Genomic DNA, 21,569 nt, shown 5'->3' with positions numbered 1-21,569 from the left:
GTAAATAATAATTTTTGCATAGTATTTGAAAGGATTTTTTGACCTGAGTGCTTAATATATGTCACAAATATGTATCATCCATGATTTTTTCCTGAACAGACATCATCTGTTTTAATACCTGCCCTTCCCTTATTGATTCAACAAAAGAAAGTTAAAACCTTATCAGTAGCAAGAATGGAGTCTGTAAACATGAAATATCACAAATTGTAAATATCTTCTCATCGTATTTCTTTTTGAAAATAAAAGAAAAATGTTATATGAACTTTCTTAACACCCTTTACTTCTCAACATAAGCCCAAAATACATTCCATTCTCATCAAGAAAGAATTTCGAAATCTTTTTACTTAGTGTCCTTGACTTTTAATTATTTATAATAAGCCACTCAAAGTTCTACTCATTGACAAGCTTGTAATAGTCAGATCAAGGGCCTTGGGCCATAAAACTTAGACAAGCTCACTTTTGATCTCAATCTGACTTTTCCACTATATATTCCTTTGAAAAAAAGTGAGAATGAGATCAAAAGTGAGCTCGTCTAAGTTTTATGGCCCCCAGGCCAGGGCACAATTTATACCTCATTGCCTACTGGCCTTTGCCTTTGAGATGTGACCTTCAGTAGAGAACATGATAACTACTGAGTCATAAGTACCAGTTTGATTAAATTCTGAATCAACTGAAATCAAAGGTTTCAACAAAAATGGAAATGACACATGGGTAAAGGAGAAAACAATGAGGTCATCCCTTCACTGAAGGCAATATATAAATTTTTCATGAGACAAAACAAAAATATCACACTCTTTCATAAAAATATATTTGTTTTTTACATACAAGCAAGACTAAAACATCATTAACATTAAATCTTAAACAGAGAGCAATTGAAAAACAAGATGGGGAAAACGAGTGACAAATTCTTCTATAGACCTGCAAACTGACAAAACTTGTTTGGGCTTGATTATCGCATAAAAACACATTTCAAGCAATATATCGATCTGAAATACTGGTATACTATTCAAAGGTTTGTTATAATAACCTATGATATGGAATATTTGGTTTCAAGGGTACCATTTAAAATCTGATCAATTTTAGTTTTCAGTACTGATAATAATTACCCGGTAGTAAATATCTAACCTTTGCATGCTTTTTAAAGAAATTATTATTTGAGCCATTTTATTTGTGGCTGCTGCTCAGTGCTCCATATATTGATAGCTCACTTCCATTCCTCACTGTATAGGTATCCTTCATCTGAGCAAATTTCTATTACAAAGAGGCAGAAAGGTGGAAATACATGTATTTTTCATTCATTAAATTGCATAAAATCATATAGTACAGTAAAACTTGTCTTATCTGGATGTTATTTTATTCCGAACTCTTGCCTAATACAAAGTAAACATCAAGTCTCTATAAAAGTAAACATCAAGTTTCTATAAGTAAATTTAATTGGTTGAAATGCTGTCTAATCCAGAATGTTTTCTAATACAACCGATTTCTATGGAAACAATGGTGACCTTATTCAACAAGTTTTACTGTAATACTAAACTGGAAGAACATTTGAAATTACAGTCCGGCTACACCAGTTTAACAAAGCCCAGAAATCTATTCTGTTTTGTTTAAATTAATATAATCAGTATCTCAAATATTTCTTATTGTAATTTGGAATGTTTTTTCTTCCTTTTAAATGCTATTTATTGTTATTAAAGAGTACAAAATTTGATTTGTAAATTTGCCATTAATGCAAATACGGAATAAGTATATGTAAAGTTAGTAATAATTTTATAAACATGATAAAAAATAATTTGATTTAGCTTCTCTTTAGTCTTGGATTTTTAAACATCATAATCACTAAAAAAAGCATTTTTAAATTAAAAATTCTAAAATCTTGGGGGGGGGGGGGGGGGGAAAAATATAGTTTAATAAATATAGAGTGATAAGCAGTCACTTAGTTCTTGAACCATTCATAGATGGCAATAAAAGTAGACCAGCCAAAAATAATGGAGTAGCATTATCATTCATAGATATTGTAATTAACAGAACTACATAAATACTACCGAATCCCAACACATTTCTGGCACATGATACCACTAAAACCTTCTCTGTTACCCATTCAAAACACAGTTATTCAAATGTCTCCCATTTTTTCTGTGGCGAGGGACTTCCCCCGCTTTTAAGTGACTGTTCTAGTAAGTCTGTGAACGGATCTGACGATCGGTCAGCTGATGCGGTGGAGCTCCCCACGGAGCTACCACTGGTATGATGAGAGGACGCCACAGAAGAATGCACAGAGGAATGGGCAAGTCTATGGCCAGACATTTCTACAGAGGCCTGTTGAATTTTGTGAGGGGAAAAATTACTTAGTCTAGAGAGGGGTTGATGTTGACTAGAAGTGAAATGGGGAGGGCTGGGAAAGCCTAAATGTGACTTTTGTGCAAGAGAAGGTTTTGCTCCAGGGTGGGCTGGGTTTTGGGATATGGGTAAGTTATTTAGTTCCCAGGCCTGCATTAGTTCGTGCACACTTTTCCTGGGTTCTTCCTTGGCTTCTGTTTGTTCTGAAGAAGGGTTACTTAATGGATCAAAAGTTTCAATGCCATCCAGTCCCTTTGGTTGTGTCACATTACTATCAGTTTTCCTTTCAGAGGAATTGTCTCTTGGTGTTCTGCCGTTCTGTTTCTTAAAAGCGTCTGCTCTCTTAAGCAATGGTGATCCTTCACTTATCTCTCTCAGTGTCGCGACTGTTCCAACAGTTTGTGATTTAGGTGAGGAGAACGGATCAAAATCATCATCCACCGAATCTAATTGAATCAGGGGCTTAGACACTTCCGCTGGCTTTGTTTCACTTTCAGTTTTAACTTGTTCAGCTTCTACTTTCACTTCGTCTGTTAGACTTTTCCTAGGTGCAGGCCTGGGTCTAGCACCTATTATCCGATCCTTCACAACCAGATTTTCATTCTTATTCCTTTCCATCTTCTTACGCCTTGGTGGAGCCACTGGTCGAGAGCCTATGTTTTCAAAGTCTGATGTATTGCTCTGAGAGTCTGAGCCATCGGCCAAGGGGAGAGCACTGAAGCTGTCCTGGGTGCCAGTGGATCCAATACTGTGGGAATCAATCTCTATGAGGGAGGAGAAAGCAGGGGAACTGTTGCAGGAGGAATCTGATTCCTCGGCCATGTCAATCTGGAACAGAAATAACAAATGAATCATTATTGGTATTGTTGACACAGAACCACAGGTGCTTGTTTCATACAGTACGCTTGTTTTCTACTATATAATAACACTAATTCTACTATATAATATATGTTTTTATACAGTAGAAAACTAGCATACTGTATGAAACAAGGGATGTGTTTTGAACCCCCTGATTAGAGATAAAGTAAAATAATTCTTAAAATTGAAGTTCACAGATGGTTAACATTGTAGATTGAACCTTAATTTTATTCATATTTGCATGTACTTCTATTTATGTACGTACTTCTTAGTGCTGAAGTTGACATTTAACTCAAGGACAAAAGTGATATTGGACAACATCAGCATTTAAAGTTACAAGAAATGATACAAAAAGAAAATAAAGACTGTAGTGTAAAATAATTGAATAACATTCTATAAAACATGATATGATGAATTAAATTCAAATCAGTGGTGAATAAGAATTAATGTTTTTCTCACAGAAAGATGAAAATTTATTCCAATTTTTAAGGAAATTTCCATTACCTAAGTTTTCCACACATCTCAATGCAATGAAAATCATTTTAATCAGCTGCTATTAAATACACAGTAACCCCTCCTCCCTTCCCCTGGAAAAATCTATGAACACTGGTATAGTGGCAAATTTTGGATGTTGACAGAATGGTTATGAGAGGAGTGTGTGTGACATGAATACTTTTTGTGAAAGCCTGGAACCCACGTGACGTGCAAAACTTCCATTAATTTTTGTCTACTGTGCGAAAGGAATACATATTGGAAAACTAAAATCTTCCGGTACATGTACTTATTAACATGTTCTAGGTTTCAGACAATGTGTTTTTGCACTAGGCATGCATTTTTCATTTTAATTGAGTAATAAATACAAAGAAATATTATACACCCATCTGAATACAAGAAATATATACAATATATACACATGTATTATAGAATTTTCAAATAGACGAGATATTAAGCAAGCGAACTGATTATTGATTCAAACTCATTCATCAATAATAGTGAAATAAATGCTTTGATGAGGAAGAAACCAAAATGGGAGATGGTTTGTAGGGTTTTTTTTCATACCAACAAATGATCAAAATCTAGCAGATGATTGCAAGTTCAAATAATACCAGAAAAGAAGGCAAATTCTAGCTGCAGATCTGTAGTGTTATATATTTGTCTTTGACCATAACGCTACAGACCCCGTAATGCAAAAAAGGTGCAATTTACGGTGCAATATTTTTTGCGCACTTTTGGGGAGAATTTCTCCACTTTTTAGCATTGGTCAATCAACTATCTTTCACTCCCTAATTCTAGGCACACTATTTAACTAATCTGTTTATTTTATCCATCTCCCAACCCTTTATAGTCATCTCTACAAGTGATAAACGCGCTTGATTAAAATTATTTGTTAGATTGCTGAAAATTCACTTCAAGCGAGTTTATTGCCTGTAGAGACAACAATAAATGGTTGGGAGTTGGATAAAATATACATATTGGCTACAGAATGTGTCTAGAATTAGGGAGTGAAAGGTAGTTGAGTCACCAATGCTAAAAAGTGGAGAAATTCTCCCCAAAAGTGCGCAAAAAATATTGCGCCGTAAATTGCACCTTTTTTGCATTACGGGATCTGTAGCGTTATGGTCAAAGACAAATATATAAAACCATAACGCGACAGATCTGCAGCTAGGCAAATTCAAACTAAAGCCATATAGCCAAGAAGTCATCAATCTTGGGGGGTATGGATGGGTCTTTTTCTCGTTTAAAACTAATCTTCACAATGTTTTCAGCAAAAGAATGGTTATACTTTGAAAAGACATAGTAGATCTCCCTTCTCATTAAATAGCAATTTTCTTGCAAGATTGAGTTTTATAATGAGATATTGTTTTAAATACAAGCTGCATCTCAGGCACTTAGGCAGCAAAGAAACAATAAGCAAGACTCTCCAATTGAAAAAAGAAATCAGCATTCATTTTTCCCCTAAAACCGACAATAATAAGCTTAAAAATATAACCCAGTACCAAAAAACCCCATTATAAAAGTTACCAGAGTGGTGATTGAGATAATGAACATAACATGCAGCTTCAGACAATGTGTACAACAAGTGCAGTGAATGACCCAGGCATGATAGAGGCTGCTCTTCCAGTGACAACATGTGCATACAGAGGGAGTAGGAGTCATGCTTGGCCACTATCACCAGACATACCAAGGAGTACCCCCGCGGGGAGACAAGGTCTTCAGCACTGGCCGATTTATTCAGGGCATTCTGGATGTCAGGGTCACCTAGGAGATTGATACTAACTCGGTTGTAAGGTAAATCCATTCCAGAGTCATCCTGCGTCTTCTCTTTTTCTTCAATTATCTTGTACTTTGTCATCCTGTTAAAAGCAATATGTGTTTGTATTTTGTTACCTAGTCTTATTGTTGTACAATAAACACATGAAATTTCTAATTAATAAAGTGCCATTTTGTCTGAAGTACATGTAGTAAGTACTGTAAATCATGTTTTATTCATGACAAAAGAAATACCGCAAACATTTTGTTGTGTATTCTATTTAGTGCCTTTCATGGAAAGCAACTTTCACCAAATCAAAAAAATTGCTTGTGTGTGTAATCAAATAAAGCATATCCGAAAGTGCTAAAACAAATCTACCAGTATGCCAAATTATTGACAAATTCATTTCCATTAAATAACATTAACAGCATACTGTAGATGTACTTTTTTTTCCATGTGGGATTAATTTCCACTATGTAGCCAAACACAATTTTTCCACAGAAATTTGTCACAGCGTACTAAAGATTCACTAAGGACATATAACTACAATCCAAGATATCCGTGTAATTTCATACTTGCGGATTGAATAGAAATGTTGTTTCTGCGGAATTATGACCCCGTGGAATGAAGTACTTTTATAGTATACCTGTAAACATAAAACCCTTTTTTGGCAAATATACATGGTGAATGTCTTGCTAGACACTGATCATGGCCTAATGATATTTCACCATGCACATCCCTTTTCAATTTGATGTCATATTTGTTCAAAACCAAACAAATCTTGAATGGCTTGTTATTGTTTGAAAATAAGCATTACCTTTCTTGAGTTCCATAGACCTTTAAAGACTTCACAGACTGCGTGTCAGGGGATTTTCCTGGCCTCATTGGCTGTCATATAAATAAACAAAGTCAAACTGAACCAACAACCATAGCAATATATTGGGTGATCTTTGTGCCAATTAAATTCCTTTTACCCAAATTACTTTTGCAAATAAATATTTCAACAAACATGCCATAAGCATGCCCATAATAGCCATGCATGGGTTATCATTCAATTCATGCAGAGTTTAATTTTCAACATTCATTTCTTTTTTTTATTTTTAAATTATTAATATATTTATTTTAATTTGTTCATGCAAGATAATGAAGAAAGCTATGCATTTGCATAAAAAAAAAGAAAATCCATGCTCACATGTTGTGAAGAATTTTTATCCTATTTAAATATACAATTTGATTACAGTAAAGACTCTTTCAGTAATTAAAAAAAAAACTTGGTTAAGAAATTGAAACATGGAAGAATTGTACTTTCTGTCATGAATTGATTGAACAGTGTAAAAAAAGCAGGTATAAAAAACCTAAGAATGCAATCTTCAAATAAATGTACCACATACCAAAATTAAAAGGAGAGAGAAAAAAATGGCCTCTTCTTAATGAGAAAAATATTATAATTTCATACTTCTTTTTTGATGTTCATTAAAGAAAAAAGATTAATTTATTTTTTAGAAATACTGTTCATAAGCTCTGTTTATTTAGTACACAGACAATACAGGTATGCATTGTATTATATCTTTGGCTAAATTTTATATAAATGTACATATTCTGTTAAGAACAGATGCTACAAACATACTTTTATCAAAAAGTGAGAACAATTGTTCATGTTCATATATAATTGATTCATACAGGCACATGTAAAATGAATATAAATTTAGCTGCACAAATTTTTACTTTTCCTTCAAAGCTTCAAAGTTTGACAATTATGTCTAATAAAATAAATCATATAAAATAAATTGCATAGATTTAAAGGTAGGTCAGGCAAAAGAGTAAAATTTTGAACATCGTAGAATATCCTAATTTTTTTTTTATAATACAGTAAAACTTGTTTAGTACAAACATGGATATTGCAAATTGATGGATATAACGAAGTCATTTTGGATCCCCAACTCTCTAAATTTAACGAATTTCTTAAACGGATATAACGAATTATGGACATAACTAAGCAATTTCTTAGGTCCCAGTAACTTCATTATAACTGAGTCTTACTATATCAGAAATTTGTATTATTTACAAACAACTAAAATAGGTCCATATCAATGCTCTTTTGTTTATTTAAATTTGTTTGTAGCATGTCCTTAAACTGAAATTTGTCTCTAAAATTTTCCAAAAATATGCATGATTAAATTTTCTTACATGCCAGTCCAATAGTTAAAACGATATCTTAAATTGATACATGTACGTATCTTTGGTTATTGAAAAAAATTCTTTGACAAAGCTCTTGTAAGTCTGTGTACTGTTTAGTTTGTGTGGGATTAGAAAGGCCACGCCCACTTACTCGCTGGGCGCGCAGGTCTTGTCCCAGATTGATGGTTTTCGGTCGATCGTGACGGACCCCAGGTGAACGTGAAGATTTACTTTCATCCTGAAACACATAAACTTTCAAGGGGGCTGCTAGGAAAAACTCTTCCTTATTTACATTATAATTAGAATAAGTTTTAAATATATGGTCCACTGAAGTTACTACTGTGTAATAAATCAAAAATGTCATGCTGTGCAAGTAAATTCTGTTAAATTCGATTTAAATCTTCTAATTTTAAAAAAAATGGAAAGCTCTGTGCTGTTTGAGAATAATAATTAATATATATATATATGTACAAAATAACAGTTATATGTAAACAGGAAAAATAAAATGCAAATAAACTATAAACTAGATATTCTTGCTGAAAACATATATTAAATAAATAAAACACATATATAGGTGGCATTGAATTACATGTGAATTTTATATCAGGGAAACTGTCTTTAATATATTTCTGAATTTTATATTTTCTGTTGCAGTTTTACAAATAGGTATGGCCATGCACTGTCATTTGATGCCTGTACATATGCATGCTAACAATATCAGCCACACAGTATATACACTGTACTGGTATATGTACATTCATTCCACCAACACAAATAAGCCACTACATTTCTACCATTTCATTTCACAACATGTAATTAACAACTTGAAATTAACAACAATACTCTAACAACAAACTGACATGTTTCAAACCACAATTTATATGTTATCTGTATAAAATATTTCAAATTTTGATTTTTTTTTTTTTGGTTGTGCCAGTGCTAAACATTCAAATTCGGTGTCATAAATTTTAGTGCATTGAAATTCAAAATTCCATTTTAACTGTTACTACAAGTGAAAAGCAAACCTGGATAAATAACAAAAGAGGGAAAATCACTGCCACTTATTAGTGAAGCCTCTGCTTTAGCAAACAGGTGTAAAGGACATTTTCTCCTTCCCTTGATTAAGTGACTATTAATTCCATCCATACCCTACCTTGGATTTTTGAAGGTCATTTAATCTGTCTCTAATGTTGGAGAAATTTTTCTTTGTTCTGTCTCGAATCTACAATGAGAAAGAGAGAAAAAAAGGTAGAAAAATTGAACCATATTGTACAGGTGTGTTTTGTTTTTTTATCAATTTTTTTGATATTTGAGTCTTCATACATGTATTCAAATGTGAAAATGCAAGAAAAAACAGATAAAATGAAACGTTCAGATATGGTCCTTTGGCCACTGTTAATAGCATGCTGCAAGATTGAAGTATGATTAATCTGAAGGATGTTTTGTAATCTTATAAAAGATTACTCAAAAGTCAGTTTTACAGAAATGCAATAGCTTTGACATACATGTATACATGTACCAGTAATAGAACCCTCAAGTTCTTTCAACTGTCAATGTAAAATTTGATATTTCATGCAAAGAATTTCTTTTTCCAATCTAAATGAAAAACTGATCAATGATTTCAACTGAATAAACTATACACAACATAAGAAACAAAATCATACAAATAATGGAAATAATTTATCAACTACATGTAAATCTGAACATTTACACTCTATGCTAACAGACTCAAGTTACAAACTTAGTATTAGCCTCAGTTATCGAATACATGTACAATACACTGTTAAACAAGATACTCTGTGTATCATGAGTTTTTCCTAATTTGTTGCACTTTAGATTGTAACACTTTGGACTCATGTGACATAAATTTTTACAATTTTCTTAGGACTCTTCAGAGCTTGGTTCTTAAATAAGGTAAATGAGTATAAGTCTTGAAAAATAAAATGAACATTATAAAATTATGATTTACTTATCCCCCATCCACCCAGGTTAAAAGCCCACAACATTTTTTTTTAAGGCTTTATCACTTATTGCCATCAAGATACTATTTATTTGCTATATTTTCAAAACAGATAAGATTTTTAAAAGACACATGATAAATTTCAGATGACAAGAAATGGGAAAGGGTATCAATAAATCAAAAGTGACCCAAAACAAAACTAGAACTGTCCAAACGGGACAAAATACCCCCCGCTGGGTATTTCAGAAGTAAGTTTTTCCATAATAAAGATATGTATCACATATGAATTATGAAATTTTTCTTCCAGTGACCTTGAACTTCCCCAAATGACCTTGGGTCAAGGTCATGACAAACCCTTGGGTCATGGGCAACCTTTGTGTGGATTGAGAACCTACCAAGTTTATCCATAAGAAAGATATGGACAGGACACAAATTATGAACTTTACTTCCCCAGAAGACCTTGGGTCAAGGTCATGACACACCCTAAGGTCATGGGCAATCTTTGTGTGAAAAGAGAACCTACCAAGTTTATCCATAATAAAGATATGTATCAAACACAAATTATGAAATTTTTCTAACAGTGACCTTGAACTTCTCCAGAAGACCTTGGGTCAAGGCCATGACACACCCTTGGTTCATGGGCAATCTTTGTGTGAATTGAGAACCTACCAAGTTTATCCATAAGAAAGATATAGACCGAACACGAATTGTGAAATTTTTCTTCCAGTGACCTTGAACTTCCCCAGAAGACCTTGGGTCAAGGTCATGACACACCTTTGGGTTATGGGCAATCTTTGTTTGAAATGAGAACCTACCAAGTTTATCCATAAGAAAGATATGGTACGGACACGAATTATGAAATTTTTCTTCTAGTGACCTTGAAGTTTCCCAAATGACCTTATGTCAAGGTCACGACACACCCTTGGTTCATGGGCAATCTTTGTGTGAAATGAGAACCTACCAAGTTTATCCATAAGAAAGATATGGACCGGACACGAATTATGAAATTTTTCTTCCAGTGACCTTGAACTTCCCCAAATGACCTTGGGTCAAGGTCATGAAACACCTTTAGGTCATTGGCAATCTTTGTGTGGAGTAGTAGATTCTAATGTCCCTCCGTAAGATAGATATGGACCGGACACGTTTGCACAGACAGACAGACAGCTAGACAGGCGGACAAGGTGATTCCTATATACCCCCAAACTTCGTTTGCGGGGGTATAAAAAAAGCTTTAGATCAAGGAGTGAAGCAGGTGAGCTTATTGCCCAAGTTTCAAGTATAATATTTTGTTAAACTTGTTAAATATACCGTATATCAGGATTTTTCCGCGTCATGTTTTTTCCGCGAATCAGAACCTAAATCAGTATATTAAATTTTCGCGAATCAAATTTTCACTATTTCAAAGTCCCAGTGATTATATTTTTAACAATTGTTTAAGGCTATGAAGGAACTGGATGTAAAATGTAAAGTCATTAAGCTAGCTTGAGTTACTTCATATTGGTAAGAAATAGATCGATCGACCTTCACCTCGTCAATTTCGGAAGACCCGCTCAGCTTATTACACACCTGTTTTGCGTACTAACTCTCAAATCCACAGATATTATTTTTTAAGATTTAAACAATCGTAGGTCATTTACTGTTTCAAACTGATTAGCAGCTCAGGTATAATTAGTTTAATAGCTTCTCTCGAGGAACGTGACCCATATAATTAGCTAGCTTGTCAATTAGTAAACAATCAATAAGGGCTTATACCTATTACCGGTATCTTGCGCTTGTCCTCTGATCCCGCTATTTCTACCCTCTACGATATAAGCATCAAGAAATAATTCTACTACAAAAAGAAAACTTTGTATTAAATTTACGCTGATTTATTTTCCGCGATTCAGAATTCGTCGCGAACAAAGCGGAAATTGGATACACGCGGAAAAATCCTGATATACGGTATTAAAATTCTCTCCCTCTTTTTTTTTTTTAAATACCCCCCTTTTTTCATACAATACAGCTATGTATACATGTGTTGGTTAAGCAGCTAGTGTGGTGGTTAGGAGTGTGAGGTATTAAAATTATTTTTTTTGTATTGCTTGTGACGATATACCATCTTTGCTATAAGATAGGCAAATAAACTGAAACATACATGTAGGCATAGACACTGAACATAATGGACAAGACACCATGCTAATGCAGACTTACATTATCCATCATATTGGTAACAGTTGGAGCAGCCTGTTTTATAAAGGACAAGGATACAAATAGAAACATAGAGACATCTCTTATATGTATACTGTAAATCACTTTTTATTCACCAAAACTTTTTTTTGCATAATTATAAAAGACAGTCTTGAACTGTTCATGAAAAATTTCAATCTCATGTAAATTTTTATTTGTAAAGATTACACAACAATATCCAGAATATGCTTATAAATATACTAATCTTGCCAAATAAGACATTGTGAAAATCTGGTGATCTACAGTACATGTATATGATATACATGTACATTTTTTACATATATCCTAAATTGTCATTTTACTATGATTAAAACATGTGTATGACTCTAAGGATTATATTACAAGTGTCTGCCTGTATAAATTTTATGTCAACAATCCATTTCATAAAACTTTCCAAGAATTTTTTTATGTGAATATCTTATAGTTGATTTGTGATACAATTTACATAGGCACAGCATACTTATAAGGCACATTAATAGCCACACTCAAAACATAATACAATGATGTAAGAGTATGTTAAAGATGTGCATAGATGAAATGATTCAAATTCTGTGTTCCCATAAACTCTTTTTAAAGTGTCTGAAATCTTAAAAAGCTCTTTGTCCAACAATGAAAAATTTAATTAAGTCATTTATTAATTGGATTATTTTTTTTTTATTAAAATTACCTTTTCCTTGAAATCTGCCCAAACATCCTTGCCTCCTCTCTGAAACCTTTTACCCTGCGACTGAAAAATGACATTCACATGGTTCAATCAATTCGATAGTAATTTCATACATATATATTTAAATATATATATATGCTTTTAATTTTCTTTATCGTTACATTATAAACACTGCGGAATTGTCTTTTTATTAAGTACTTACATGTATCTTTCTTATACCTGTATTGCACTTATGCAATTAAAAAGTCTTTATATGTTACAGAATTAAGTATTCAATGCACTGAACCTTGAAATAAATGTTTCTTTCTTTTGACCTTGATAATCTTACTAAAACATTATTATGCCAGCCTTTCAAGTTAAATTCAGTGTTTTGTTTAACTTTTTTTTCACACTTTACCTTAACGTTATGAAGCCAGTCTTTGTAGCGAGATTGAGTATTCAATTTATCTGCCCTTGTCATGGCCTCTCTCTCAAAAATATCTGTGAATCCCTCTCCACAGTTTAACATGTCCAATCTTTCATTGATGAACTAAAATGTACAATCAAATCAAAATTTACTTTTGTTGCTGTCTGGAAAGGCAAGTCAAGTATGAAATTTACATGAATGATCTATAGTTTTACAAAAGAGTCTACATATTATTGCATTTCTATCACTGCCTTGATAACAATCAAATACTATTAATCTATTTTTATTCACAAGATCATTATTTTATTGTAATTATGCAAGTTTGTCTGCTCAAGAATACAATGTATTTTATTCTCACATATATTTTTGTATTTTTTGTTAACAAAAAAAGATGCAAGAAATAATACTTCTTGAAATATCTGCAGGTGAAGAATTTTTTCTAGGAATGGTTGCATATTTTCTGGTCTGGACTGTACAAAAGCCTGAGGATTGAATGTAATCTCTTCTCCTGGATGAAACTTTAGGGCATCCCTGTAGCCTCCTACAAGCAGGCACAAACGAAAATTTTTTTCAATTACTTTACATGCATGCACAGAGTAAATATATTTCAAAAGCAATTTTAAGTAGCATTAAATAAAGATGATGGAAACTATAAACTAAACTTAAAGCTTTGATAAGAATGAATTATTTTTTCTATCTGAGATATTTATACCTATTAACTTGACAAGTGCCATGAGGAAGGTTCTTGGAATGGCATCACCAGATGTTCCCATAGCAAGTGCTATCTTGTCCTTCTTTAGGTGTTTCTTCAAGTAGGATTGCTACAATAGACAACAGATCACACATAAGTCTTATGTACCTTACACCTGTATAAAGTATGATTTTTTCCCCTGGTTACCAAGAGACAAGCTTACTGTGTCTTATAAAACAAAGTTTCACCTTAAAGTGCATGTGTTTGCTTTTTAAACAAGTAGTTTCACTAATTAATAAAATACTGTGTACTTACAATATCTGATGGCAGTTCTTCTAAGTCATTAAAACAGTTCTTCAGGATTTTATTCTCATCAACATCCACCACAACAGCATCACCTAGCTCACTGTCTCTCATTTTCTGTTGAGAAAAAAAGATCAAGTATTTCTTTATATTGAAGATTTAAAATCAGTGAATATAGAATACATTATAACCTCAAAATAAAGAAATGCTTACCTCTACTAGTGATTTATGAGCTCCTATTAAATATGGCATTGGTGCACTGTAAAGAGGAAAAATTCAATGTATAATCAAAACACAGTCAGACTTATATCTTTTAAAGCTTTCAAATTAAAATTCAATCTGTTTCTCCACATTGGTTGTACATGTATACAGGTAAATTTGATAAAGTATACAGGGAAATATTTGCTCCTGTTTTATTTTCGCCCTTCCCTCATTTTGGGTAAATTTAAAACAGAGCGAATTCAAGGAATACCTTATAATTTCTTAAATAAAAATATGACTAGGCAAATGAAATTAAAAACAGAACAAAATTGTGTGCAAGTGTAAAATGACAAAAATAACCCTGTATACAATATTACTTAATTCAACTAACCTGAGGTAGTCAATAAGGAAAGCTGGTAGAACTGGAATGAATAAGTGTTGCCTGGAAAAAGAAGAAGAAAGTTAATGAGAAAGCTAATTCAGACTTCCATATGTAAATCTTAATAAAAAAAAAATTTACCCTGTCTGATCAGAAATTGACTAGACTAACCAGTGCATTGGGTAAAGAAGAGTTGCAGAAGCGTGCACACAGGCTGTCAGACGATTCAGTCGTTTGGATGTTATCAAAATACGCCGCTCATTAAGCATGCTGGCAAAAATGATCATCATTTTCTCAGTATCCACTGCATTGTAATACTCTGTTAAATTCCTCTATAAGAAAAAAAAAATAGCATGTGTAATTGTTTTCAAATATATGTAAACTGCTCAAAACCCAAGTCATACTTTTCATAATGTTAAAAAAAGAACTGTTAAAAACACATTTAATGCTTCTGTTTTCTCCCAATTGAAAGGACTTTTCCAAACTCAAATTTTCATGTTTAATATCAAGATTTGCCATGGCAAGGTTATAATGATAGTGTTAAAATATTGTATATAACTACATATGCTACAGAAATGTATCTTTAGGAACTTTTTGTTATAACAGATCAGGCCTGAATAAAACAAATACTTAAGAGACATTCATTGTAGACATTTTATATTTCACTTCATATTTACCAGTTGAACAGTTTTTAGCAGAATAAAATGGTTAACATTTTTGGAGTCCACATGCTTTATGATTTTCATTATACAACTATTTTAAAATAACCACATAAATGCAAAGATATTATCATTTGAAGTGGTCTTATCCAATTTTATTATCACTCTCTAACAAACTTTTTTTACTGTAAAAAAAAATGTTTGAACTTACACTTGTGGGAATACTTGGAAGTTTTTCTAGATCTGGTGGTGTGAATTTCCAAAACTGCAATATTACAAAGAGTTATGAAGCAAAAAAAAAAAAAAAAAAAAAAAAAAAAACAGTACATGTATGTAATTTGAAAATCATTCATTTACAACCCTATGAATATCAGATCAAAATCAATAGAACCATATGATTAAAAATATTATTTTGACACTTACAACTTTTGCAATTTCATAAATCTTAAAAAGTAAATCAAGACATGTACCAGACACAAGAACAAGTTAGACCATAAAAATTAAAATGGAAGGGAACATTTCAAAAGTTAAAAGTTTGCCTTGGGTTAATTCCCTTTAGCATGGTTGAGGGGACATTTCCAGAATAACAGGGGAAGTAATTCATTATATTTAAGGAATGGAAAAATCCTGGCCCCTTAGTCTTACGCACAACCCTGCAAGAATCTAAGAAGTTTACCTCTTGTCCTGCCACAATAGTGGTTGGCATGTTAGGAGAAGGGACGCCATTAGCGTACGCTGCCCGTAGAAGTTCCGTTACATCGTTGTCTTCACTCCGGTTGATCATCTCGGCCAACAGGTTAAGGAGGCTGTAGAAAACCTCGAACCAAGGCAGGCAGCTGGAACCAGGAAAAATGAGATTAAATTGTGATGATAATCGACTTTAATTGGAATTCATGAATTATAAACTGTAAATGTAATATCTATCGGTATCATTGTACTGAATAAAATTGAATACAAAATATCCATATATGTGTCTATTAGACAGCTGTATCTCGGAGTAAATACTTATTAGGATTGTTCTTTCATTCTTCTTGCAGTATTTATTAAACGAAAACTATTAAAATTTACACAAATCTCCAATGATTACCTGACGATGCACAAACATGTCTGAGCTCCAGTGGCATAGCGGCAATACCCAAACTTGTATTTACTTTCCAAGTCCGTCAACACAAAGGTGAAATGGTCCACGGTTGTCCTGGGTGTATAAATCAGAATATGTTGTAAAATTTGCTAACAAACACACTCTGAAACGTTAATTAGTAAACATGTTTTATCTACAGCTGTGATCAGTGTGATGCATGCATGAGAAGATGCGTTCTGAAGTACTAGTATACATGTAGTCTGATGCATCATTTGAATGAATTTGATTCTTTGAAGTAGACTTAAGAATTTCTGATTAGACTCGACATACAGCAAAATGCAAAGTATAACTTTTTTGGGGTAAAATAGCAAACACTTCTACATGGACAAGAAAATCAAAAATGTTATTTATTCTGTTAATGTCACAACTCTGATAAATAGAAACTAGAATTTCATCATCTAGGAAACTTTATAAACTATTAACATGAAAGATATAAGAATTCCTTGAAACTTGTGAATCATCAAAAAGCTATTCTGTCATTTACATGCATTCCCATGTGTTTCTAATTAATGTACACACACATATCTCCAACAGTGTTCAACACAAAATGGTATTTCTCAGACGAATCAAACCAACTGTTAGTACAAAGATACATGTAGTAAGTGGTGATCTTAGATTCTAGTTCTGTATAAATATTCCTTGGCAGTGTGATATTAAAACTAAAAACTAGCTTATAATATTCATACAGAATACTAGTCATTTGCTCATGATTAGTGTACAATGAATTACATAAACTAGCTAATGTTATTTTCTAGTGTATTATAAAAGTGAAAAGGAATGTAAGCCTCTCAGATAACAATCTCCGATAAACACTGACAAATGACGATATAATTCTTTTTTTAAAGCAAAAATTGAAAAGATAGTTTTTCCAAAAATATCTAAAGACAAGTTCAAATATTTCAATGAAATGACGATCAAATGCAATGAAGTTTTTGTCAGATCCAAAATGCAGCATTTGCATATATATATTTTTCACAGATAAAAATACCGCAGTTCATCACAACAGGATTACGAGTGATGTCCATTGACATGAGTCTGCACTCCGAGAAGCCATACAAAGAGGGTCAGCGTAAACTGCAGTTAGTAAGCCCCAGCCCATGAAAAACTTACGTATACCTGTCTGTCTCGCAGGGGAAAGCAAAACTGGGCACGGATTTGAGGGTATCCTAGATAAGATAAAAATGAACAAAAACATTTTAGTGGTGGGGGGAATAAATTGAAAGCTGATATAAGAAATATTCACCAGTGATTATACTCTTTACTTAATGGATAATTTTTTTTCTGATAAGCAATGCAAACGTTGCAATCTTACTCTAAGGTATAACACCTTGAGATTTTTAAACATGTAATACTAAACAGCATATACAGTTTATTAATTCTAAAAATATAATATTCTCATATTTAGAGCATATATGGATTAAAGACTAAACTTACATACTGTGGATGTACATTTTTCCGCGGGGTCTTAATTCCGCGGAATCTCAATTTCCGTTTAATCCGCATGATGAAAATTACGCAGATTTCTTAGACTGTCACTATAGGCTTTGCATTTATATTAAGTTCGCTTGGGCAAATTTCCGCGGAAAATGTGAAACTGCGTACATAGCATAAATTAATACCACACGGAAAAAAGTACTTCTTCAGTATGTAGCTAGATAAGGTTTTCTTTAAAGAGGAAAAGTTCACTTAAAATCCTCAAATTTTTCACTTGTATTGATGTAGAAGACTTCTGTGTGAACATTCTCAAATGATATAAAACTTTCACTGATAGTTTGGAATTTCCCAATAAAACAACATATTTTACTCATTGATTTGGACTTTTCTAATAAAACATTATAATCATCTCTTCATCAAAAGAAATGCTTTAATCACCTTCTTAACTCTAATACATGTACAACTTTGGACAAACTGGTGTAATGAGAATTTAAGCATGTCACTTCTAATCTAAGACTTAACTTGAAATAAATTGAATAAGCAAACTAAACCAAAATTCCTTTGTAAATTTAGCAATGTACAATAAATACAAGTAGATTAAGTACATACATGTATGTATGTAGTACACTGTATTCAAATGATCACTGATATGCAACCATGTGACAGGATTAAATTAATTTTTAAAAATGTCAATAAAGATACATGTAATTAAGCTTATATTGCATTCATTATAAAGTTGTTATGTTATGCTTTCAATTAATACCTATATGTTAATTCACTTAAAGGAATGTTATTTACCTCATCATTAAAAGTTGGAGGATACTTTTGGACAATAAACGTTCCCTCTGTAAAAAATAAATAGAATACATCAGTAAAAATGCATTGGACTTTGGTCCTAAAAACAAAATTCAATACTCTTTATACAATCGATTTAAAAAAAAAAAATCTCCACTATTAACTTAAATATTTCTTCAATCATGTGACATTTTTCAACATATGCTTCCTTAGCCAAAATGATTCTGGGATAAAATCATTTGTTTATATAAGAGGGTGAGCTATGAGTTACTTCCTGAATTCTAGTACGAATACAAAGATATGGCACTTGAGACTATGAACAACTGATGTGTTAAAATACAACTTTCCCAACATTTATTTTTTTCCCTGATTCTTAGTATGAAGCCCTTAATCACTTACTTCCATCCTTTTCTCCGTCAGGCTTGGCTACTTCAAGGAAAACTTCAAATATTCTCTCAGGGTTTGCCCTTGAAAGACAATTAGAAATCACTTCAGATTGCAATTGAAAGAAAATCAAATTTCAATGGATCGGATAAGCTATGACTGAGGCTTGTGCATAACTCCTGCTGTTTACAATCAAGATAAAACATTCACATTATTAATAGGAATTCTAATTCTAAATTTCTTGAGTGTTTATCAGAGTCTGACTGTTTGTATGATTAAAGCTTCGCTTGACAGTCAATGCAACACTGGTACAAGGAAATTGGAAATTGATGAAACCCATTCCGATTACCAACATTACATCTAAATTACATTATTTTTCCATTCACAAAAATTTTACACAAAAATATCTGAAACATGAATATTTTTCAGCATGTTCAGTATATGAAATCTTGCTTCATTAAAACTTGGTCTCAGAATTTTTAGAATTATCATTGTTTATATTAATATCTTATACATGTATTAGTTAATTCTAGCTTCCCTAAAGGTTAAGTGAAATGCCTTAGTGATTCTTTCAACTGTTAAAGAATGTAGTCATCCTTTGCAAACTTTTATCTTGAACTATCTATTAGTTCATGTAATTCACAGATATTGTTTTTTATCCAATCAGTTTATAAATTATCAGTGGAGTGACAGTTATACCATATCATTAAAATATTCAGTTTTCAAGATTACTGGTACTTATGATTTCATTGCTTACCTACCAAAATGATTATAAGATGAAGTTAAAACTTTAAAACTAAATTAATATAAAATTTTGTAAACAATTAAATTAATATTAAGACTACATTCACCAGTCATGCCAGGACTCTCAAATTTCTATAACTGGCATCATTCAAGGACCCCATTCCCAATACAACAAAGGTACCTTTTACCTCAAATGAATGTGTTAATTTTCCCATTGGTCATTTCTCCCAAAAATTTAAGAAAATATATACAGCAAAACTCATTTAGTATGAACATGGATATTGCGAATTCATGGATAGAGCAAAGTTATCTTGGATCCCCAGCTATATAAATTTAACAAACTCCTTACACGGATATAATGAATTTCGGATATAGCGAAGTAATTTTATAGGTCCCAGTGACTTCATTATAATCAAGTTTTAATGTAGTTAGATACGTTATAGTTAAAATTGCCATTCACATTCTTCTGTTTTGCAAAACAAGAATTTTGTTAATATAGACCAGAAACCTGATATATCATACTTTAAAGTATATTCACTTGGTTATCCAAAAATTCTCCTAGAGCATGTAGAGGTTGCATTTTTCTCAATCTTTATGGCTCAGGCCCCATTCCCAAAAAGTGAGGAGAACTCTGTATGTATTCATTTATCAAATGCATCTCATACTAATTTTCCAGCTGTCATATACAATTTTCAATTTATCCATATCTTTTTATCATACTTTGAGAGGTTTCACTTTTGCATAGGTGTAGAACTGAAGCATTTTGTATCAAATTAACTGATAGCAGAATGCTTCTTTTTTCTGCAATGTCAAAACTAACAGAACAAGTAAGGTGAAAAAATCAATTTTGTGGAAAGAAGTGCTACTTGTAGGCATTGGCAAATAATAATCTTAAAATATTTCTGAATGAGTGAAAAACTTCAAAGCAAATGTAATATTGGATTCTGTAAATTTATTCTTACAAAGTCTGCTTTCAAAAGAAATTATATTTGTCATTATTTTTGACAATGGTTAAATTTACAATTCTACATTTAAACTGAACTGCAAAAAAAAACCCATGCACACCACATGAACCTAAGGCTACTGTGAGGACAAAATTTCTTGCTCTCTAGAGATACAAAACTCAAAGCTCTCTAAAAATACCAAACTCAAACAATGTATATCAAAGTGTGACACTTTCCAAATGCTTATTGATCTTTTATTTTGCTGACTCATCTCCTCAATTACATAATTATATTCCTATAAAATAATTTATCTGGACTTCAAATAACTAAAAAGGGATATCAAAGATATATGGAGATATATTTATCGTTTTTTAAAAGCTCAATTCAAAATTAATTGAAATACATATCTACGTCAGCATCTCTCATTTGTTAACTTTCTGTACCAAAGACAAAATGAAAAATAACAATGCCAATAAACTTTTCATGTTGAATTTTGCATCAATTTCAACAGATTTCTATTGTAATATAAAATCTACTTTAAGGATAATAATTAGTCGCCAATAACACAATTCAAAATTCCAGGAGGTTCAAATTAAGTTTAAGGAAAAAGATGAGAGAAAAATCAATATGATTTATTTTATGCTAAGATAGACCTTTGACGCCAGTGAACCATGACACGCCTTCAGTAAAGTACATTTCAAAAACATCTAGTTTTCAATAAATGAATACCTTAATCGTGAACCCATTTCACCAGATCTTTAGCCGATGACTTTCTTTATCGCTGCCCATCGCTACATTTTAGGTTTTTTGATAAATCGATGCTGGAAAAGGATATTTTTGTAAACAACAATTTTCATCCGTTTTGACAGGAAGTGACCAGCCATCGATTTCGGGTAGTCTCGGGATACTCTCTTTAGATAGGTCGTACCTAAAATCAAATATTGTCAGAGGAGAAAATATGAATTTTTAAGAATTGTCTGAAATATATATTCAAATATAGCTTTAAATAGTACT

The 21,569-nt window shown here is 32.2% G+C and overlaps 1 protein-coding gene across 4 annotated transcripts; it reads right to left on the bottom strand.

Annotated features, from left to right (window-relative positions):
* Positions 1-789: 789 nt before the first annotated feature.
* LOC134274284 (DENN domain-containing protein 1B-like) lies at positions 790-21,457 on the bottom strand. Of its 4 annotated transcripts, none has more exons than XM_062756545.1 (21): positions 21,285-21,457; positions 18,883-18,950; positions 18,487-18,533; positions 17,365-17,420; positions 16,201-16,308; positions 15,790-15,949; positions 15,325-15,378; positions 14,626-14,786; positions 14,467-14,517; positions 14,088-14,133; positions 13,887-13,991; positions 13,593-13,701; positions 13,288-13,421; positions 12,872-13,003; positions 12,478-12,537; positions 11,775-11,807; positions 8,778-8,846; positions 7,776-7,862; positions 6,264-6,334; positions 5,378-5,549; positions 790-3,165 (listed from the first exon to the last, which is right to left on the bottom strand). In XM_062756545.1, the coding sequence occupies exons 1-21, from the start codon at positions 21,299-21,301 to the stop codon at positions 2,110-2,112; spliced, it is 2,796 nt and encodes a 931-aa protein (XP_062612529.1). In that variant the 5' UTR covers positions 21,302-21,457; the 3' UTR covers positions 790-2,109. The 4 variants fall into 4 exon arrangements, with proteins under 4 accessions (XP_062612529.1, XP_062612532.1, XP_062612530.1 ...); XM_062756548.1 differs by having other exon boundaries at positions 5,474-5,549; XM_062756546.1 differs by having other exon boundaries at positions 17,371-17,420; positions 21,285-21,456.
* Between the last annotated feature and the right edge of the window lie 112 nt (positions 21,458-21,569).

Source organism: Saccostrea cucullata, unplaced genomic scaffold (genome assembly GCF_032062105.1).
Source record: "Saccostrea cucullata isolate Sc308-1 unplaced genomic scaffold, CSIRO_AGI_Scuc_v1 ctg129, whole genome shotgun sequence".
Taxonomy (NCBI): Eukaryota; Metazoa; Mollusca; class Bivalvia; order Ostreida; family Ostreidae; genus Saccostrea; species Saccostrea cuccullata.
The sequence above is the reverse complement of the archived record's forward strand: the minus strand, read 5'-3'. Positions and strand labels throughout refer to the sequence as shown.

What these genes read in the sequence shown, in the direction of transcription:
- LOC134274284 (XM_062756545.1), bottom strand. An exon ending in GGCACTTGTCAAGTTAATAG is followed by an intron (nt 13,422 to 13,592) that starts GTATAAATATCT and finishes GCCTGCTTGTAG; the next exon opens with GAGGCTACAGGGATGCCCTA. An exon ending in GTCTATGGAACTCAAGAAAG is followed by an intron (nt 5,550 to 6,263) that starts GTAATGCTTATT and finishes TGCTTTTAACAG; the next exon opens with GATGACAAAGTACAAGATAA.